We start from the raw sequence: 20,228 nt of genomic DNA, 5'->3' as shown, positions 1-20,228 counted from the left end.
TTCTGCACCAGAAAGGTCAAACTGTCCACGGGGAAGATGCCACTGGCAGAGATGGTAGAATTAGTGTAACAGTATTATGTCAATAGAGCATATTGTTTTTCTGTGGAAGATACAAAACCTACTAACCACACTCCTATTGATATACAATTGTCTTTTAATGTAACATTTTTGTGTACATAGTATGTATAGTATACATACTAGGGAATAGTATGGCATATTTCAAAACTATTTTTAATGGAACATAGTAGTTAATACTACACAGTTTGCTAACTTAATAAAGTCTTTAGACAGTTAGCAGAGGAAGTTCCTGTTGGGAGCTCTGAGATGTATAAATTAATATATATTGCCAAAAGTGTTACAGTTTGTGCTTTTCTTGACTAGAACACTGGGTTGCAGAATGTGAACTAGAATGGTCTTCAGTATAGAAAACTCTTAATATGAAAACTGAATATTTTTAATTTTTAAAATTGTCCTCATTTGACTCATTAGCAAAATCTTAAAGCTAATTTTAAATATAGATTTTCATCAGTACAGATATATTTTGTTTCATATAGAAACAATTTATTCACCAGTGGTGCTTATAATTTAAAGGAGCTGGTCTTCTCTTTAATTTGGAAAAGTTGGGGAAGTATTGGACCACAATGTATATGAGGAACAGAAGTAGAATTTCAGAGATGCTTACTTGTTCCAAGTACAAGCAGGATGTTAAAAGCTTCCAGTAGCCTTATACAGTAGAAAAAGTTGGAAATCAAAAGGGCAAAGTCTTGGACAGTATAAACACCTACCAAGTTCTGTAGAAACTATGCAACTAGTCTTACTAGGTTTGTGAGGTCATTGTATTCCGAAAAATACTTTGTAAATACTTAATAAATTTTTATACTGCATTGTCAAAAATGATAGTTCTAAATGATACTTGCACTTTAAAGTTAGCTACAGATTTGATCGGTTCTGGGTCTTGAAATGCAAAATTTGGAGGCAGGAGTGGGATATTTCAAATAAACTAATGCTACTTCCCTAAAATCATTTTAATCTCAAAAGATGTTTTATTCCCTCTGCTTAACCAAATGAGGCTTGTGATTTCACTGGTGGACAACATGCCGTTGGAGAAGCAAAATGTAAAAATTTGGATGAGCTCTGTGATATCAGGAGGATGATCCTTAGATATTTCAGATCTATCCTTAGGTATTTTAGTAGATCTGTATGCTACAGGAAAAGGCTAACTGCCTTGTATGTGAAAGAAGGAGCTCGAGATCTGCTTGTCATCAGTTGCCATGCTGAATTAATGAAATTACAGCTTGCCTCTCAAATTCTTCCTTGTCTGTATCAACATGTTGTAGTGACTGCATTTATCACTGATATTAAGATTGGAAATATTTTGGCTTTTATTAAAAGGGGAAGAAGAGGAGAGTTTCATATTTCATTACTGCTCAGTTTGGGCAGTTGCATTTTTAAGATGACTGGTGAGCCCCTTTGGCACAATATTGGATTTGATGAAAATTGGGTTATGACATTTGTACAGTATTGAGTAACACTTAACAGAGACCAGTTCTGACTCAGCTACTTCAAAGTAGCACTGCTGTGAGGTAGTAGATAGCTTTTTACATGGGCTTTTATGTTGAACTCCTTTGTCTTTCTGGATCCTCTTATTTCTGCATTTGTTTTTCAATAAATTGTATATATAGGTTTGTCTGTTGTCTTTGATGGAAAAAGAGATGACTATTTCCCTGAATTGATAAAGTGGGCAACTGAAAATGGAGCATCCACAGAGGGTTTTGAAATAGCTAACTTTGAAGAGGAGGGATTTGGTTTGAAAGCAACAAGAGAGATAAAGGTGAGCATATGAACATGTGACTTAGATTAGAAAATCGTGTTTGGAATGTATCTGCAGAGCTCTGACATGCTCACCCTTTTCCCCTTTATAACTGCTTATGCTGTTCTGAAACAACTTTGTGTACTTGAGAATAACATTATTGATAAAATTGAGTACTATTTCTGATGACTACTGACAGTACTGTGACTTTTTAATCAGTCTTTCTTTTTTCCTCTGTGTTGCCTATACTCTTTACCTAATTACTAGAGTGCTCTACCCCACTGATATATCCCTTTCTTCCATGTTTTCTAACTATTTAGTTTCTTTTCTTCTTTCATGTCCCTTTTAAAGAACTGGGTTTTCTGCCTCAAAAAGAGGTATTTGCAATACCTATTTAGTCTCTTTTCCTCTTCATTCATGTCCCTTCTTTTAAAGAATTGGTCTTTTTGTCTCAGAAAGAGGTATTTGCAATACCTATTTTTCAGTGAAAATGAAAAACTCCCCAAACTATGATAATTGTAAAGGATTTTTTTTTATCATCAGATAAGGAGTATAGACACACACAGTTAGCTAACTGTTAAAAGGTAAGCATTTGTGTCTTCCCATTCCCATTTTGTAGGTGGGAAACAGCATTGAAGACCAATCAGCTGTTGTAGAAAAACTATTGGAAAATGAGTGTAGTTTAATCATTTTAGAGCTTCATTAGCACACAGTTAATGCATTGATAGAAATCCTGAACAGTTCTTCTAGAATAAAACCAGCCAATATTAAAAAACTCTACTGTGACAAAATACATGATCATGTAATTATTAGCAATATAATGTATCTGGTAGTTTTAAAGTTGTGTTGTACATATTAGCAGCTCCAAAATGGAAGGGCTTTATTTTGTGTCTGTCTGTGTTTAAAGCCTTGTGTAATGGAAATTGGAACATTTGGTTACCACAATATGAAACACAGGTTGTTTGTTGAACTTACAGTGGAAGAGAAGGAAGAATTTTGATTCAGAATAATTTTGATTTTAAAAAAAAATGTAAACAGCTTGTAATTTAAAGTTGGTGTGTATTTGAGACACTTGGCAGATCATATAATTGACCCTCTATGCATTTCCTTCTTTTCTATAGGCTGAAGAATTGTTTCTGTGGGTTCCTAGAAAACTGTTGATGACAGTTGAGTCAGCTAAAAATTCAGTCTTAGGTAAGAGCTTAAGGAAGTTCTTAAGCAAGAAATGAATATTTATGGAATCATTCAGTAGGAGACTTTCTTTTTTTAGTTGATCTTCTTTATTACAGGGCTTGCTTATCGTGCCAGCCGTCAGGTTTGGAATACTTAGAAACTTGAAGTGTCAGTGGAAAGAATTTAATTTCCCAGTTAGTTTCTGGCTGAGTGCACTGGATATCTTCCACAAGCGTGTGTTATTTTGAACACATATCATGTAGCTTGTATAATGCTTGGAGATAAAATGTTCTGAGGTATTGAGAATATTGTTCTAGTTTCATCATACAGTTGTACACAAGGCATTTGCTGTGTCAAAAAACTTGCAGTATTGCAGTGTTGGCAGCTAAATATTTTAGAAACCTGAAAAGGTTTTTTTTTTTGTTAAATGCTTACATATTATTTAATCATGTTAATTTAAAGTAAATCTAGGATGAGATTTTCCATGGACAATTAATTTAGTTCATCACTTTTCTTGGTTAATTTAGGATCTCTGTATTCTCAAGATCGAATTCTTCAAGCCATGGGCAATATAACACTGGCATTCCATCTCCTTTGTGAGAGAGCCAACCCCAACTCTTTCTGGCTGCCCTACATCCAGACTCTCCCCAGTGAATATGATACTCCTCTCTATTTTGAAGAAGATGAAGTACAGTATCTTCAATCAACTCAGGCCATACATGATGTCTTTAGCCAATATAAAAATACAGCTCGACAGTATGCCTATTTCTACAAAGTTATTCAGGTAAGAATCTCAAATATAGTATATACCTGTTGTTCTCATGATCTTTATTGTGGAACATGTGAACACAGTGATGCTGAATAGTAGCACAAGTATATTGCCCTTAAAAGTCTGAATCATTAAAGCAATTTCCTGCTGTTTTTTTGAACCACTGTTAAAATTTTGCGGTTCAGTAGGCTTATGGATATATAAAAATTTATTGGTTATATTTATATTTAGTTGGTTGAGAGAAGTTATTACTGCCCTTTGTTTAAAAATGGGTGAGGTTTTATCTGCAATACTGTACAATTTTGGGCCCACCAGTGCAAAAGACGTGTTGACAAACTGGAAACTTTTTGACAAACTGGAATGCGATCAGAGGAGAGCTATTAAGATGTAGTTGGCTTCAGCCCTTTATCCATATGGGAGACTAAGGGAGCTGGATTTCTTTGTTCTGGGGAAAAGGAGATAAGGGATGATCCAGTCATTGCTTTCATCTTGCTACTGTTAGCCAGTCTCTAGAATTTTGCTGGGTGGAAGTTTTGCTACATGACCTGCAGACATCTACAACCTATGCCTCTATGATTCTTTGAAAAATGTGTAGTTTGCACTTAACAAAATAAAATCAATAATTGTTAATTGACAGAATAAAACCATTGCATATGTTGTATTTCCAATGAACATGGATTAACTGTTGTTTTCTGTTCTATTTAGTGTAATTATTTTGATTGCTTTCAAATACAAAGATAAACCCATCTGGTAACAGTTAGAGTATGGAGAGGCTTGAGATGGGTGAACTTTTCATTGTCTTCTGAAGTAATGATTTAAACCAAGGTTCTAACAGAACTCTGTTATTCTGACTGATACCTTGATATCATGTTGTAAGGGAATGTTGATGTGCTGTTCTCAAGGTAGTGCTCAGTGTCCAAACATCCAAAGCTTTTCTTGTGGCACAATCTGTGTAAAAAACATATGGCTCTGTGTACTGAATCTCCCCAAATGTGTGATCTAGAGACATTTTGTTTGGCCGTGGGAGAGGTCAGAATACACAAGGCAGTTCTATTCTGCTTTAGTATTACCCAAACTCTTCTATTAACTGTTTTAATTCAACAAAAGTTACATAATTTTGTGTAGCTGTTTGGTGTTGCAAGAACTGAATATGTTTCAAACACATTGTCAGTTTATGGAGTATAAGGAGCCAGAGGGATACATTTTGAAAACTGAAGTAATTGAAAATGATGGGTGAAAGCCAAATCAGATGCGCAAGGAATAGGCTGGAAACAATGGCTTTGATATCAGAAGGGAACCGAATTCTTCCTTCTAGGTGTCACAATTCAGGAAACTATAGTTCAACCAACTCTTTTTTCTTGCCATGTGCTATCCTAGGCTGCCAGTCCACACTTGGCCTTCCAGCCTTCACTTTGTTTCTCAAAGTATACTGCCTGAGCAAACAGAGCTTCTAAATTTTTGTCTTTAGAACATCTTTTTCACCCTAAAAAAGTCTACTGTTTTTAACGAGTTATTAGCAGAATATTGCGGAACATTATCCAATTCTTCTAGCTGCTGTTCCTATTCCTGCAGTAGTTAATCAGAACTGAGTCATCTGAATCAGCTGAACTATCACTATGACCAGTTCCATCATTTTGCCTGACTAATCTTGCACTAGTAGTATTACGTGAGAGGTTATGTGACCACAACATTGATTAAGAAAACCTCTGAAATTCAGAATGGTCAGAAAACTAGATCAGGGATTTTTTTTTTATTCTCCTGACAAATGCTTTTGTTGCTTGTCTTGTGTTCTTGTTATATATCTTGTTCTATAGCTGTTGTTTCACATTGTTGAACATGAGCATGAAGGTAGATCAGGTAGGATTCACTTGCTTTATTTACTTTCCTTTGTAGAATGAGAGGTAATAAATATTAGTTAAATTTTAGGTGGGTTCTGGTTGTTTTGTGCCTTACTTCAGCACTGCCATGTAACCACAATTTCAGCTGAATGTTTCTTTACTCTATTCAGCAAATACTACTATTCACATTAGAAAGTTAAATAAATTCAGTTGGCTCCAGGAATGCCAACTGTATGTATTGGGTACCTATTATTAATGGTTTTGATGAAAACTTATGGAAAAGTTTACATTTTTGCTTTCTGTTTCTGCTCTCAAAAATAAGAGCTTGTAATTTATGAAATAGTGGAGGAAAAAAGTTCATAGAGAAAAATAGAAGTCTCTTTCTTCCCTTAAACAAAGTACCATTTTTCCTTATTCATAGAAGCTGAAATTAATTTTAGTATCAGCTTGCATGTGCTCATATCATTTTGTGAACAAAATTGACCCACAAAATACTAATGCTAAGGGTAATTCATGAGCAGATGGAAAAGGGAAGAAACGGCAAAAGAGAAATTTGTCATATAAATGAAAAAAGCAAAGCAAACCCACTTATCTGTGAAAGGCAGTGTACTCTGCAAGCTCAATGAAATGAGTGTTAGATTTTTGTATACCATAATTTCATTCAGTACTACTACGACTTTAATAAAAGTGTTTTAATGAAAGCTGTCCTGTGTGACCAGGATTTTGATATTGCTTTCAGTATGCAGATTAATTTTTTTTTGAGTACAAGTACCTTTTAAAGTATATTTTAAGTACAAACACATTCTTTGTAATACAAAAATCTTAAAACTATGTTTACTTTATTGATAGTTTTTCTACTGAAGGAAGTAATGCTAGCAGCATCTTGAAATAAAAGTTGTTTTTTTGCTATTTGAAACTACTAAAAAAGGGACTACTTTGTGCAGGCAAAATATTTTAATTGCAACATTTTTAGTCTACAAAATATTTCTAATGGCAGGGGGAATAAAAGAGTTAACAAGTCGTTTCTTCAGATGCTTCTTTTTCTTTCCAAATAGGATTGCTAGACTGCTTTTAAAGTAATTTGGCTTCTGATAGGTGTGCAGTTTCAAACACGGTTTGAGAAGTGCTGCTCTGTGTCTCTAGCTTCTCCGTAAGGGCAACTGCTGGAGTTCTGACTCTCTCTCCAAGTGCTTAGTCTGGCTACATATGAAGAATGGGCAGATTTATGAATTTCACAGCTGTTCCAAGCTAAACTGTGGTCTGGTTTGATAAGCAGAAACAGGTGGGATGTTGAGCAGACAAAAATAAACCCTTGAGCATGTTAGCCAGGCTGTATAAACCGCACTGACACCTCTCTAAACATATGTAATTTGATAACTAAAAAATAGTTAAAAGTTCTTACAGATGTACTTTAATGATGCATTTGGCCTCTGCATTGGTATCAAAATACAGGAATGGTCAAAAGACTACTTTCATTGCTGCAGACTTGTAGTTTGCAAGATTTTTTTTTTTATAGTTTGTGCCAAACAGAAATTCTGTAAGCTGCAGGGTTTTCTCTTCTCAGGGGAAGAGAACGGAAGGTATGTCTGTGACTTCCTTATGAGCATTTATGAGCATTGCATGCCTGCTGAAGGGTGAACAAAGCCCAAATATTTATGGCTTAATGTTAAATTTTTTTTGTCCACTGAAATGTGGTATAATAGACACAAGAGGGAGCCATATAGTTTACAGTCAGTCAAAGTGAGATTATGTTCCTAAAGAAAATATAGCCAAGTTTGAAGCTTTTTTAAAAGAATATGCAGTGGTCTTTGTGTTTGATTTTCAGGTGCATCTGTATGCCTGTTTGTAGTCAGCTACAGAGAAGTTTTTGTGAATCAAAACAAGATATGAAGACAAGGAGTGCACTTAGAGAAGGTGGAAGTGCCCAAACTATTTACATGTTGAACACGATGGGTTTGAAGCAGTGTTGTATCTTTTCCTCAGCTGTAGTAAAGGCTGTTACTCCCTACCTAAATAAAAGACAACTTTATGATAACTTTAGTTGACTTCTAAAATCTTTGAAGTGGTAAGTCCGAAACCAGCAGAGCCCATTATCTAGCCATAGCTTTTGCTGTGGCTGTATGCATTCAGTGGCACTCTGTAAGTAGTATCTGTATGTAGCTGCCTCTCGTGTCCTGGATAAAACACCAGTTTTGCAGGACTGTCCAGGATGGCAGTTTGGCATTGATTTACATAGTGTTTTCAGCTTGTAGTCTTTGGACCACTGAAGGACCACATTTTTTTTCTGAAGAGCACCAGCAAGCTGTCTGCAAAAAAAAAAAAAACCAACCAACCAACCAAAAAAACCTGAACCTATACCAATATGGTCGACATTGTAGTGGACCTCTGCTATTAGGCTGCCTGATCAGGTGAAAAGAAGAAGTGGGTGAGGCCTTCTACAGATAGCTAAAAATAGCTTCACATTTGCAGGGCCTGGTCCTCATGGGGGACTTCACCCCAATATCTGTTAAAGGAACAACACAGCAGGGCATAAGCAGTCCAGAAGGTTTGTGGAGAGCTTCCTTACCCAAGCAATAGAGGGGCCAATGAGGAAAGGTGCTACTTGCATTCACAGACCTCATACTTACAAGCAAGGAAGGGTTTGTTGGGATATAAAGGTTGAAGACAGCCTTGGCTGTAGTGACCATGAGGTGGTAGATTTCAGGATCCTGAGAGGAGGAAGCAGAGCAAACAGTAAAGTCACAGTGCTGGACTTCAGGAGAGCAGTAGTGGCTGTTTCATGGATCTGCTTGGAAGAGTCCTATGGCATATGGCTTTGGAGAGAAGAAGAATCCAAAAAAGAAAACATAGTTAGTATTGATAGATCACTTCCTCTAACTTCAGGAACAGTTAATCCCAAAAGCAGGAAGTCAGGCAAAAGTGCCAGAAGGCATTCATGAATCAACAAGGAGCTCCTGGCAAAAACTCAGACACTAAAAGGAAGCCTAGAAAAGATGAAAGCAGGGACACGTGACCTGGAAGGAATATGGAGATATTGTCCAATCATCCAGGGATGTGGTTAGGAAAGGTAAAGCCCAGCAGTAATTGCATCTTGCAAGGGATATCAAAGGCGACCAAAAAGGTTTCTATATGTACATACACGACAAAAGGAAGACTAGGGAAAATGTGGGCCTGCTGCTGGATAGACAGGGGACATGGTGACACAGAACATGTAAAAGTCTGGGGTACCAAATAGCTTCTTTGTCTTAGTCTTTACTAGTAAGACTGGCCTTCAGGAGTCCCAGGTACCAGGATGCCATCCAGAGGTGCCTGGGCATGCTTGAGAAGTGGGCCTTTGCGAACCTCATGAAGTTCAACAGGGCAAAGTGCAAGGTGCTGCACCTGCATTGGGGCAGCCCATGCTATCAGTACGGCTGTGGGTTGAAGGAATTGAGAAGAGCTCTGCAGAGATGGACTTTGGGGGTGGATGAGAAGCTCAGCATGAGCTAGCAATGTGTGTTTGCAGCTCAGAAAGCCAGTTGTACCCTGGGTTGCATCAAAAGCAGCATGGCCAGCAGGTTGAGAGAGGGGATTCAATCCTTCTGCTCTGGTAAGACCCCACCTGGAATACAGCACCCACCTCTGGGGTCCCCAGCACAGGAAGGACATGGACCTATTGGACTGATTCCAGAGGATGGCCACAGAAATAATCAGAGGGCTGAAGCTCCTCTCCTGTGAGAAAATGCTGAGAGAGCTGGCCTTGTTCATCCTGGAGAAGAGAAGGCTCCAGGGAGGCCTTATATCAGCCTTTTCATAGTTAAAAGGGATTGAGAAAGATGGGGACCAACTTTTTAGCCGGGCTTGTTGCAAGAGGGCAAGAGATAATGGTTTTAAACTAAGAGAGGGTTGATTTGGACTAAGGAAGGCATTTTTTACAATGAGAGTGGTGAAATGCTGGCATGGGTTGCCCAGAGAGGTTGTAGATGCCCTGTTCCTGGAAACATTCAAGGACAGGTTGGAAGGGGCTGTGAGCAACCTGATCTAGTTGAAGATGTTCCTGTTCATCGCAGTTGGACTAGGTGACCCTTAAAGGTCTTTTCCAATGCACACTCTGACTCTCAGTGATCTTTGAGTGATCATGATGATTGGGAGACATTCCTGAGGACTGGAAGAAAGCAAATGCCACTCCTATCCTCAGGTTAGAAAGATGACTCAGGGAACTACAAACCTGTCAGCCTCACTTCAGTTTCTGGGAAGGTGCCATCCAGTGGGAGTTTGACAGGCTGGAGAAATGGGCTGCCAGTTGATGTTTAGCAAGAAGCGCAAAGTCCTGCACTTGGAGTGAAATAACCCCATTATTATGTTGGGGTACAAACTGAACATGAGCCAGCAATGTGTCCTTGCAGAAAAAAGGGCTAATGGTATCCTGGCTGCATTAGGATTGTTGGCAGCATTTTGAGAGCTGATCCTTCTCCTCTATTCAGCACTGGTAAGGCCACACCCAGAGTACTGTGTCCAGCGCTGGGCTCCCCAGTACAAGAGAGATCAGTTTAATTCTAAAATTCTTACTGAATGGAGAAAGCAAAGTCACCTATTTAAGTAACATTTTAGCAAGTAAACTTATTTTCTTTGACTCAGTTTTATGTTTCTTTGCAAAGTTAATGAGCAAATACTTGCTAGTGCTTTCTTTGTGTTCTGTCAAGCTACTCTTACTCAAGAAGGCAGAAACTGCCCCATGAGTCACACTCCTTTTAATTTTTTTTAATAGAATCTCTTCAGTAGAAGTTGTTAATAATTTTTAGGTATTATCTGTAGTCTGATTTATTTCTGGCATTTCACAGGAGCAGTGTCATACAGTTTTTTGACTAGTGTTTATTGACATCTGGACACTGTTTGTGAAAGTGTTGTTGTGAATACAAGCTTTGCAGTAATCTGTCCAAAGATGTTTTGATCTGTTTGTGTGCAGTACTGGACAGAGAACTTAATTTCCTGGAAGCTGTAATCCCTTTTGATCAGATACTAAATTTCATATTAATATAAAATTTGACTAATTGATTTAGCGTGAATGAAATTCTAAAATCCAGTCATTCACTGTTGGGGACTGGAATATCGTTTTAGTTAGGATGTTTAACACATCAAGTTCTAGATTTCAAAATAATATTATAGCATCTTTAAAATCTGGTATCATGTGTGACTCTTCAATATTGGGTATATTAGGTGAGATTTCACATCTCTAGCATAATTTTTACACCAATTTTTGAAGTTGTGATGGTGCTTTCAATATGACTTATGTTGCTCTTACATTATTTTTCTGTGTTGTTTTTAATCTATCCTATTCCAATAAGCATATGATTTTCCAGGTCAGCGTGAAGTACATCATCTGGTGTCTCTGTTCTTGGCTTGAAGACACTGCCATTTAACTTTTGTGTGCTAAATGATATTTGAGTTGAATGCAGACAACTATACTGTCTTTTAAAACATCCTATTCAAATATTCAGAAGGTGTTTATTATTTTTAGGTTGATATAATAGGGAATATTTCAGTGCATCTGAAGATTTCAACCAATATGCAGTCAAAAGCAAATGTATTTGAAACAGAATTCAGTTTTGTTTCTGTACGAGGTAGGTCTTTAGGATTCTCAGTTTTCCTCCCTGCTTGATTTATACTCATTGGCATGCCAGTCAAATAGCTTTTTTTCAGAAATTATGTCAGCAACACTGTGAAAAATGGGTGGAAGAAAGATGGCACAGTTGTAAACCCTGTAAAATATTTCCCTTTTGTTTACTTGTCTACTATTCATGTCACCTTAAGGAGAGATTTAAAATTGCATTGTGTGGGCAGTTACAAAGGTAAAAATAGTGTTGCTATTTAATTTGCTTTGTCTGGATTTCAATGCCCAAGTTCTTTTTGACCAATAAGAAATCAATAGGCAGTTAATAATGAGATATATTTATGCTTTTCTGTGTTTTTCCTCTGTGTGAAGGCCAAAATATTGTATTAATCTGTTTTGCTGGCAGCAGATTGAAGATTGACAGTATGCTTGTACTGTACCACTTAGTGTATCTACTGTAAGGTGGTTTAGACTTCGCAAACATGTGCCAAATTCCTGATTTTTATGTCACTTCTGGTATATCCCACCCCCAGCTATGATGACAGTAGCAGCAGATCCTGGGGCTTTGTTGGGCCATTCCTGTGGCTGCCCCTCTCCATGGCAGAAGCAGCTCCAGGATTTGCTGAGTTGCGTCTGTCCGAGTCAGGCAGATGAAGAGCTCAAGTCCTTGCGTGGGTGGGAGGTTCTGCTGCCTTCTTCCCCCGTTCCTTCCTTGCCTTCCACAGGAACACGGCGACAGCTCTGGGCTTTGAGCCAGCCGGACACAGGAGGAGGTGTTTGGCTGTTCAGGCAGCGTTTGCTCCTCAAACAGCTGTTCCCTATCTCCTCCAAGGAAAAGGTGGCAGGCCATATGGAGGCATCCTGTGGTCCAGATTCAGACGATGGGCACCAGTTGGACCGTGCTGGCCTAGATGGAAGTACAGGCACGTCCTACTTGGTGTCTGCTATTTCTTACAGTCAAAATGATTCAAAGTTGGAGGACAGACAGGATAAAACATATCTTTCATTTTGGATATAGATGTTATCTTTCATCGTACAGACTTTGTTAACATCTCCTAATCAGCAGGTTTTAATTTATTTTATATTCTGAATGGATTGGATTCTGCTATAGTAGCCTAAACGCCTGCTTTCCTCTAGAGAAGCAGAGATGTACTTCAAAGCGTATATGCCAGCGCAAAACAAAATTTGTTTCTGCACAGTTTAAATCACATTTGGGAGGAATAATACATTCTCTTGTTAGTAGTATGGGCTTTTAAGACATTTTTTTGAAGATGGGGTTCTCAACCACTCTCCTGGTTGAGAATGCAGATAAGCATCTCTTTTTACAGCCAATAGAGTAGAGACAGTTTTTTGTTTGCTTTTCTGTTAGTTGCCTTTATTTTTATTTTTTAACTGAGTTGCACTTTCTGGGACATTTGAGTCTATCCCCAGAGATGTTGTCTGTGTCTTTTGTGGAAGTCAGTGCCTCAGCAGACATCAGGAGATCATCATGGACTTACAAGTATACTTTCTCATATAAAGTTTGTACTTACTGTGCAGATTTAATATTTTTCCTGATATAACAGCAGTTACAAATGTTCCATAAATTTAAAATATTATAACAAGCTGATGTTTCTTAGAGCGGAATACTCAAAGGATGTATTCTTTAAGCACTGCAAAATTATACAGGGTACTTATCTTTGTTAAAATTAGTAATTTAACTAAATTACAAAGTGGATTATCCTCTTCAGTCAGACCCAATGCTAATACTCCACACAGTAGGACATTGATACGTTGCTAAGTAAACCAAAGTTTATTTTCTTGTACTATTGTTTGAATGAGAGTTGAAGAGGAAATGATAAGTTTTTAGTTTTGGATGCGTGTGCCACTGCAGCCCCAGTACCTCTAGTTACCATGGCCTGTGAAAGCTTGGTTATGAGGTGATCATGATCCAAGCTTCCATCTAAGTGGCTTCTGATATGATTTATTGGGTAACTTAAGTAGTTGATTCACAGGTAACAAAACCTTGGCCGTACCGCATTATATTAATGCTTGTTAGCAAACTCTTTGATTAAGGAGTGAGTGGTTGTGAATAGGAAATACTGTTGCTGTCCTTTCAAAGCGGTTTCTTTCAGGGTTTCCATCACAACATTTTATTTGTGGCTTGTGATTCACCTAATAGTGGAGTTCACTAATTGTTGGAGGGAGTTGTGGGATGAATTTGTGCATGAACATAGTGCCTGTGTGTTGCACAAAACAGAATCATAGAGTATCCAGAGTAGGAAGGGACCCACAAGGTTCATCAAAGTCCAGCTCCTGAAATTAACAAGGTAAAATGTTTCCTGAAATGAAAAATGCTCAAGGTAAACTTTGTACCTCTGGAACAGCCTCTCTGGAAGAGAGTAAATGATATGTTGTGGTATGCAGACATAGACTCTTGCAAGGAAGCTGGCTTTTGTAGCTATCTTACTGTACCTGTGTGAATGAAACACTGCAGACTGAACCTATGACTCTAAGGCTCAACATGAACAATAAACTCATGTTTCACAAGGAGATTTACCACAGGAGATAATGGAGCTCGTGTGCCTTCTGTTATGTGAACTGCTTCGGGAGGGCCTCGGGAGGCTGTCTCATTGCAAAACACATCTAATCTCAGCCCAGCTTCTCCCACTTCAGCCCTTAATGGGGCTGCACTCAGCTCTAAGTGATTTTGTGAAAGGACAAGAAAAGGTATAGAAAACTTGGTCACTTATTTAAATGCTGTATCTGAGTGTCTTCTGTTTTGGGAAAGATAATGTTTCAGAATTGTGTATGTATGCATACACATATACAGAGTAAGTAGTATTCTGAAATGGAGCAATCAAGAAGTGGATGTTAAGGAGTCTGTCTTGCCTCTACTAAAAAAAGGAGATGGCACAGGATTGGAGGCAGGGTACTCAGCTGCAGTCAGTTCAGAGTTGCTTCTGTGTGCTCAGTCTGCCAAACAGTACCGTCCATGTTGTATGTGAAGTGGGTTGTCAGTCCTTCAGACCCCCTTGAGTTAATAGTTAATGGTTTGAGTTGTCTGTTGTGCCACTGCTGTCTCATTAACGAAGAACAATTTTTGCAGGTAGAAGGTACAGAAAAAGGGACCACGCAGTTAAATTCCATTGCACCAGAAGGAGTCATTCCACTTTGCTTCCGCTGCATGAATCCCCTAATAGTCTGGAACAGTGCTTTCTTGTGTATATTGGCAGAAAGTAAATAAAAATTGCTGACATAAAGAATTAAGCAAGAATATTATTTAGATTTATTAAGTTTCAATCCTGTAGTACCTTTTTTTTAATATTAAGATTCATTCTATTAGATTTTGCAAAGCAGAATTATCTTATTTCTGTTAGAGACGTCATATAACAACACAGGTTTGTGGACATTATTCCTAGTGCTTCATGAATTGGGCTGTTTGAATATTCCAGAGCATGCCTCTGTAGTTATAAACTGTTGTTACAAAGTAAAATAATCTTTGGCTTTGTCTCCTGTCCTGTACAGTTGAGCTGGCTTCCCTCATTAGGTTAGGCAGTATATGTCCAATGGAAAAAGTGAATTCTTGTTTCCCTGTAGATCACTAGGATCCTCCATTCTGAATTCTTTATTTTACTTAGCTTTAGGGCAGTTAAAGCCTCAGCAGCTCCACAGAGAGGAGTTTCTCTTCAAGGCTGCTGCTTCAAAGGATTTCCAGAGCTGGGAAAGGGACAGTAACCAGCAAATGCTGACAGATCTTGGTGCTTCTGGCCCTGAATGTATGTGTGTTTGTGTTTTTGTACACCTACACATTGGCCTGAAACCATCAAGTAGCATCCACTAAGGCTCATAACGAAATCTCCCCATGTTAATGAGTACATTGGAAAGAGGGAAGAATCTGCAAAGAAGAGGAGGAAAAAATTGTTTGGTCAAAAGCAACTAACCCTTGGGGTTTATGTTCAAAGGAATGAAAGTTAACAAGGTGGAAGCTTGAAGTGGTTTTGGCTTTAACTGTTTCAAGCACCCTTAGTGTTTTGGGGGCTGTGAGGGGAGTGGAGTGATGGCCTCAATATAATCTGAACACTAGGTATGATGGTTTCCTGGGGTAGAAGCGGAGCTGTCTCCACTTCAATGGGGATATAAGAGGTTTCTGAGAATACTGAAATCTGATTTAGTGATATTGATGCAGTGATTGCCCATAACTTTGCCTTGGACTTGTGAGTACTTGAAATAGTCTTCACAGAAGTCCAACCATTTCTTTGTCTACAAATTCAGGAAACCAACAAAAACAAGGATTTTTTTAAAAAACATTTTTTTAAACTATGAATTACAGTGGAATAGTGGATGGATGTGATGATCAGTGTATCTCAGCTTGGAGGTGGTGTCTTTTTTAAAAAAAACTAACTTTGATCCCATCTAGTGATTAAAGTAATTTTTTCTTTCTTGGATTATACAAGGGTTAATAGCACAAAGGAATATACTGGTCAATATGACTTCACATAAAAATACATCAGCTCTTTTCAAGGCATCTAGTAGTGTAGATGTGAACACAAATTTAAGACTATGTAAACTTTAATTTTTCCTTCTACTCAGACATTGTGTTGTGTGTTACAGTAATTGGACTTGTTCTTTGCATCACTTGGTAAACAAGCAAATATTAAGCCAATTTTAATGGAAATTCACCATCAAGATTAGGAGCTCTGATAAATGAGCTTTAGCTTTTTGTGATTGAATAGGGAAAAGGGTTACTGTCTCCAGAAGTCTGGCCACTCTTTGATGGGAGGCAAATGCCCCTAGGCTGGAAAGCAGAAGTGAAGGTTGTGATGGCTTTTTAGCTGGAAGGGCACCCACCTATTTTACACTGCAGCCTTCATGCCATTCAAATGAAACAAGCCCTCAAAAATGGGAGTCCTTTAGCATCTACTTTCTGGGACTTGAGAATCATTACCTTGTGATGTCCATCTAAAAGTGTGATGGAGAAATTAATAACGCAGAGGCCCCTATGGCACATCAGGAGTGCTGCTTGTTTGTGAGGCATTAAACATGAGACACTAACCCCTGGATATTTTACTGCTTCACTGAAAGAGAAAAAGTGTTTGGAAGTGTCCTTTTATTTTTTTAATTTTTTTTCTTTTTCTTCTCCCCCCCACCCCCCCTTCCTGTGATTGCCATACTGAGTAACTGTCTTCTAGTCTGATAGTGTTTTAGGTGACTAGAATAACAGTCTGTCTCTTTCCACAGTGGCTGCAGACAATCTGGCAGCAATCACTGTTACTTTTTAATATTTCTGGTTATTTTGAGATATCCTCCAACTGTCTCAAAGAAGGCTTGGAACACTGAAGGGGAAAAAACCGTTTCTTTATTCATTTTTTTTTTTTTTAGGAATAGCAGCATCAGGAGGAAAATGAAATTCAGCATGCCACTATTTGTTTTTGCAGTGGTCATCACCCTGATTGCCAGCTCTGACAATATTTTCACAGAAAGGGTAACGAAATAGATGGTATTTGTTCTTTATAATAACTCTTTCAGTAGAATGTCAGGACCTGCATCTAAATGAATATATTCACATTTTCATGTTCCCATTTTTTATTTAAAGCTTCCCCTCCCAACTTTCTGAAACTACTTCATACAGACTTGGTAAGTTAAAATTAGGGTTCATGTAGTGGATAATGTCACATTTGAAAGCTAATCTGTAGAGACCTAGCTGCGTGAACCTGTAAAAGCTAGATCTGATTTTTTTTACGTATTAACTGTTTGTTTAGTTTAAATATGTCTGTATCTTTTTTGAGCCGTCTGAGCAATTTGCATGCTACACAGCAGTCATCTTCTATACTTTATTAAATATCTGTCAATTATAAATATCAAGGTTTTACATTAATGTCAAGATAGTACATCAAAAATTCATGGAATATGTGACTTTTTTCAAGGGTATTTAATACTTAATGCATTTGTGTCATTTTTCTTTCTAGATATATTGACAGGTTTTATTAAGTGTTTGTTAGGGAGATTTCATTTTTACCAAGGGACTATAAAGAGAAGCTGCATACTAAATCAAATTTTTAATCAGAATATTGTTCTTTTTTGTGTGTCTTCAGATTCTTGTAATCTGTAGGGTTTTTAAGTTACATAGTGAAATAGACCAAGTCAGAAATCTAACATGATCGAATATACTGACATATCTTAAGTTTAAAAGAGCTACTAGAATATTGTACCATGGAATGTTATAAATATGGTAATTACATATGCTGGGATTTTATTCTGCCCTGTGTCTTTTAAAGACCATATATTTTGTCCCTTATTGTAATTTACTAGTGGTTTTATGGGAATTACGTCTGGATGGTGTCCACATAGGGGCAATCCCGAAGTTTCACCGATTTGCAAATGAGGAGGGTGACAAAGCGTTTGGTGGCATCCAGGATCTTTTCCCCATGGGTTGCGTGTTCAAGTTGGCTATTATAGGGCGACTGCTTGTGTGAAATGAACAATTGATCTCCCTGCAATCCACTGATCTAATACACGTTTCCTACGGAGAGGACAATGACAACGTGTATATATATCTTGCATCCTATGGTTATTTGCTCCAAGTTCGGGTTGAGGCTGTTGGCTGGTGCTCCCGGAATGGAGTGTGGGCTGGAACTGGGTGCAGGGGCTGTAGCAGTCGCTTTTTGTCTGTAGAGCCCCTGCAATTTCTGCGATGCCTGTTTACTTCCAGTGCATTATGACCATAGTCATTATTACCCTTGGAAAAACAGCATGTTCCGCTAAAAGCTGCTTGCTGTTTGAGGGGCAGGAGGAAAGCAGAAGAGAGCAGAGGCGGCAGACAGGGGTGTTGACGTTCCCGGGGCCTTTCTCCTGCGATGAACAGGTCGGAGCGCACTCGGCCGGGGGCGCTTGCTCACGCTGCAGGTGCGCTATCCCGCGCGGGGTTCGGGGCTGCTGCAGGCGGTTGGTTTGGTGCGCCGGCCCCGCAGGCCGGGCGGGCGGAGCGCGGAGCGGCCGCGGCGGTGGCGGCGGAGCGGAGCGGAGCGGAGCAGTGCGCGGCGGCGCCGGCAGGGGGCAGTGCTGGCCCGCGCGGCCCGCGGTGTGGGGGCCCGGCCCGGGGTGCAGCGGGGCCGGGAACGGCGGGGTTGGAGCGGGGCTGCGCGCCCGGGCACGGGCGTGGGCCGCAGGGAGCGGCTCCCACAGCGTCCGGGCGGTAAATGCGAAGCGCCGGCTGTGAACTAGAGGCGCACAGTGAGACCCGACTCCTCACACCGATCGCCACGGGCCGGAGGGAAACGCGGTCGTGCTGTAAAGGGAAACGGAGGGGCTGATGCTCGCAGTGTTGGTGTTGTCTTTCGCTGCTTAATTTATCGAGCTTCTGCAAAATAGATTAATAATAGGAGTAATAAGAGTTGAAATTAGATTGTCATAAATGAAAACGATAGGGAGGTTTTTGTTTGTAATAATTATTTCCAGCTGAAGGCTGAGTTTCTGCATTCATTTCTGGACTCGGGTCTGGACTGTCCTGCAGAGAAGGTGCTTCCTGAAATGGCTTGGCTCGGGTCTCAGTCCTGGGTTTGTGCTGGATGTTTTTGTGAGAAGAAACAACTGTACAATGTGTTGCTACAATTAAATTCGAAGGGATTTGTTATACAATGACCGTGTCATCAATGTGAGTGAAAATCATATGGAAACGTAGAGTGCTGTAAAAAAGAAAAAAAAAAAATTAAAGTGAGGGGAGGGGCAGGAGCCACTGGAATTGTTAACTTCAGTCGTGTTCCGGAGAAAGCCCATCGCAAGGGTTAACCGGAGGGGCTGAGGCAGAGCAGCCACCTGGGACCTCACACCCAATTGGCAGTCTTTTGTAATATATAATTTGCCTAAAATTGCGCGCTGAGCACAAGCTTTTGTTTTCTAATTGATTTACGGTTTGAGCCACTTTTACCTCATCCCCTACTGTCCTGCACACAGTGCCAGCAAGTACATTACAGTGAGAAATGATAAATTACCACGCACTTGTGATGCTAATGCATCAAGAGTAAAAAACTGCGTACTACATGGAGCTTCATGCATTAAGAGCGTCGCAAAGATAGAGCTATGCAAAAAAATCATTTGTATCTTTGGAAATAACCGTTTGATCATTTGCTTCAATTCATCTCAGAGACCTAATTGAACCTGAAGGTTAAAATTTATGCTGCTATGGCTTTCCATTTGTGAATTGGAACAAAGTTCTAAAGAAAACGTGTGAATGTGCGTTTAAAGCTACCTGTATTTTCAAGACTTTAAATAAGTTAATTAATCAGAAAAATAACTGGTATCAGAGCTTCTTAAAGCCTTTAGAAATTAAATGTTTGCTTGTTAATGAGAATTGCAGTATGCATTCACAAATGACACGGCTCCACATTTAGACAGGAGAGTGTGTAGATGGGTTAATGTAGATACTGTCTAATCGGTGTTTGTCACCGAAGCCATTTAAATATTTTATAATCTGTTTTTGTTTCAGAGGTGTAGTGCAACTTTACTGAATAACACTGTTACAGGTAACAAGGAAGAATTGAAAATCTTGTATAATATTCCTTGCATTTGTGAAATATCTCACTGATATCCCAGAGGAGAGGAAAATATGGAAGTTGGTGAAAGCTAATGTACGCTTATTGTCTGATTTCTTTCCCCCACTGTGCATCGAGGGCTGGATTGTGTTTTACCTTCACATACTCAGTCCACCTTAAATTTTATTTTTTTTTTGTACAATGTCTGTGGGTTCCAGTCTTGAAATATGAAGAAACAGATTTATGGCGGCTGCTGGGCACAACAAATTAAGTTGACAGTGATGTATGAGAGCATAATAGCATGATGATCCCTCTGTAGCGCGGCTGGACGCCTCCTGCTTCATTTGGCTCTTGTTAGGATCTGTTAGGCAGCTAAATAATGAAATTCTGCTGACTGATTTCTGATTTCTCTTTTCTTCCTCTTTTCACCTTTTTATGCAACTTACATTTTGCAGACCCATCCTAATGCCAGCAAACTGCCCTTAAAGGATTCTTTCACTTATGACGACTACAGGTTGGTCTGTCTTTAAATTTTTTT

The 20,228-nt window shown here is 39.0% G+C and overlaps 1 protein-coding gene across 2 annotated transcripts in view; it reads left to right on the top strand.

The window, feature by feature from the left end:
- The window catches only part of SETD3 (SET domain containing 3, actin N3(tau)-histidine methyltransferase), a 62,365-nt gene that overhangs the window by 27,302 nt on the left and 14,835 nt on the right, over window positions 1-20,228 (top strand). For both annotated transcript variants that reach the window (XM_069018225.1, XM_069018227.1), the window contains exons 4-7: window positions 1,683-1,831; window positions 2,932-3,004; window positions 3,511-3,767; window positions 20,146-20,204. In XM_069018225.1, coding sequence (XP_068874326.1) covers window positions 1,683-1,831; window positions 2,932-3,004; window positions 3,511-3,767; window positions 20,146-20,204 — 538 coding nt within the window. The remainder of the gene's footprint in view (window positions 1-1,682; window positions 1,832-2,931; window positions 3,005-3,510; window positions 3,768-20,145; window positions 20,205-20,228) is intronic.

This window comes from Aphelocoma coerulescens, chromosome 5, assembly GCF_041296385.1.
Source record: "Aphelocoma coerulescens isolate FSJ_1873_10779 chromosome 5, UR_Acoe_1.0, whole genome shotgun sequence".
NCBI classification, from domain to species: Eukaryota; Metazoa; Chordata; class Aves; order Passeriformes; family Corvidae; genus Aphelocoma; species Aphelocoma coerulescens.
This window is presented reverse-complemented; position numbering and strand designations above follow the sequence as displayed.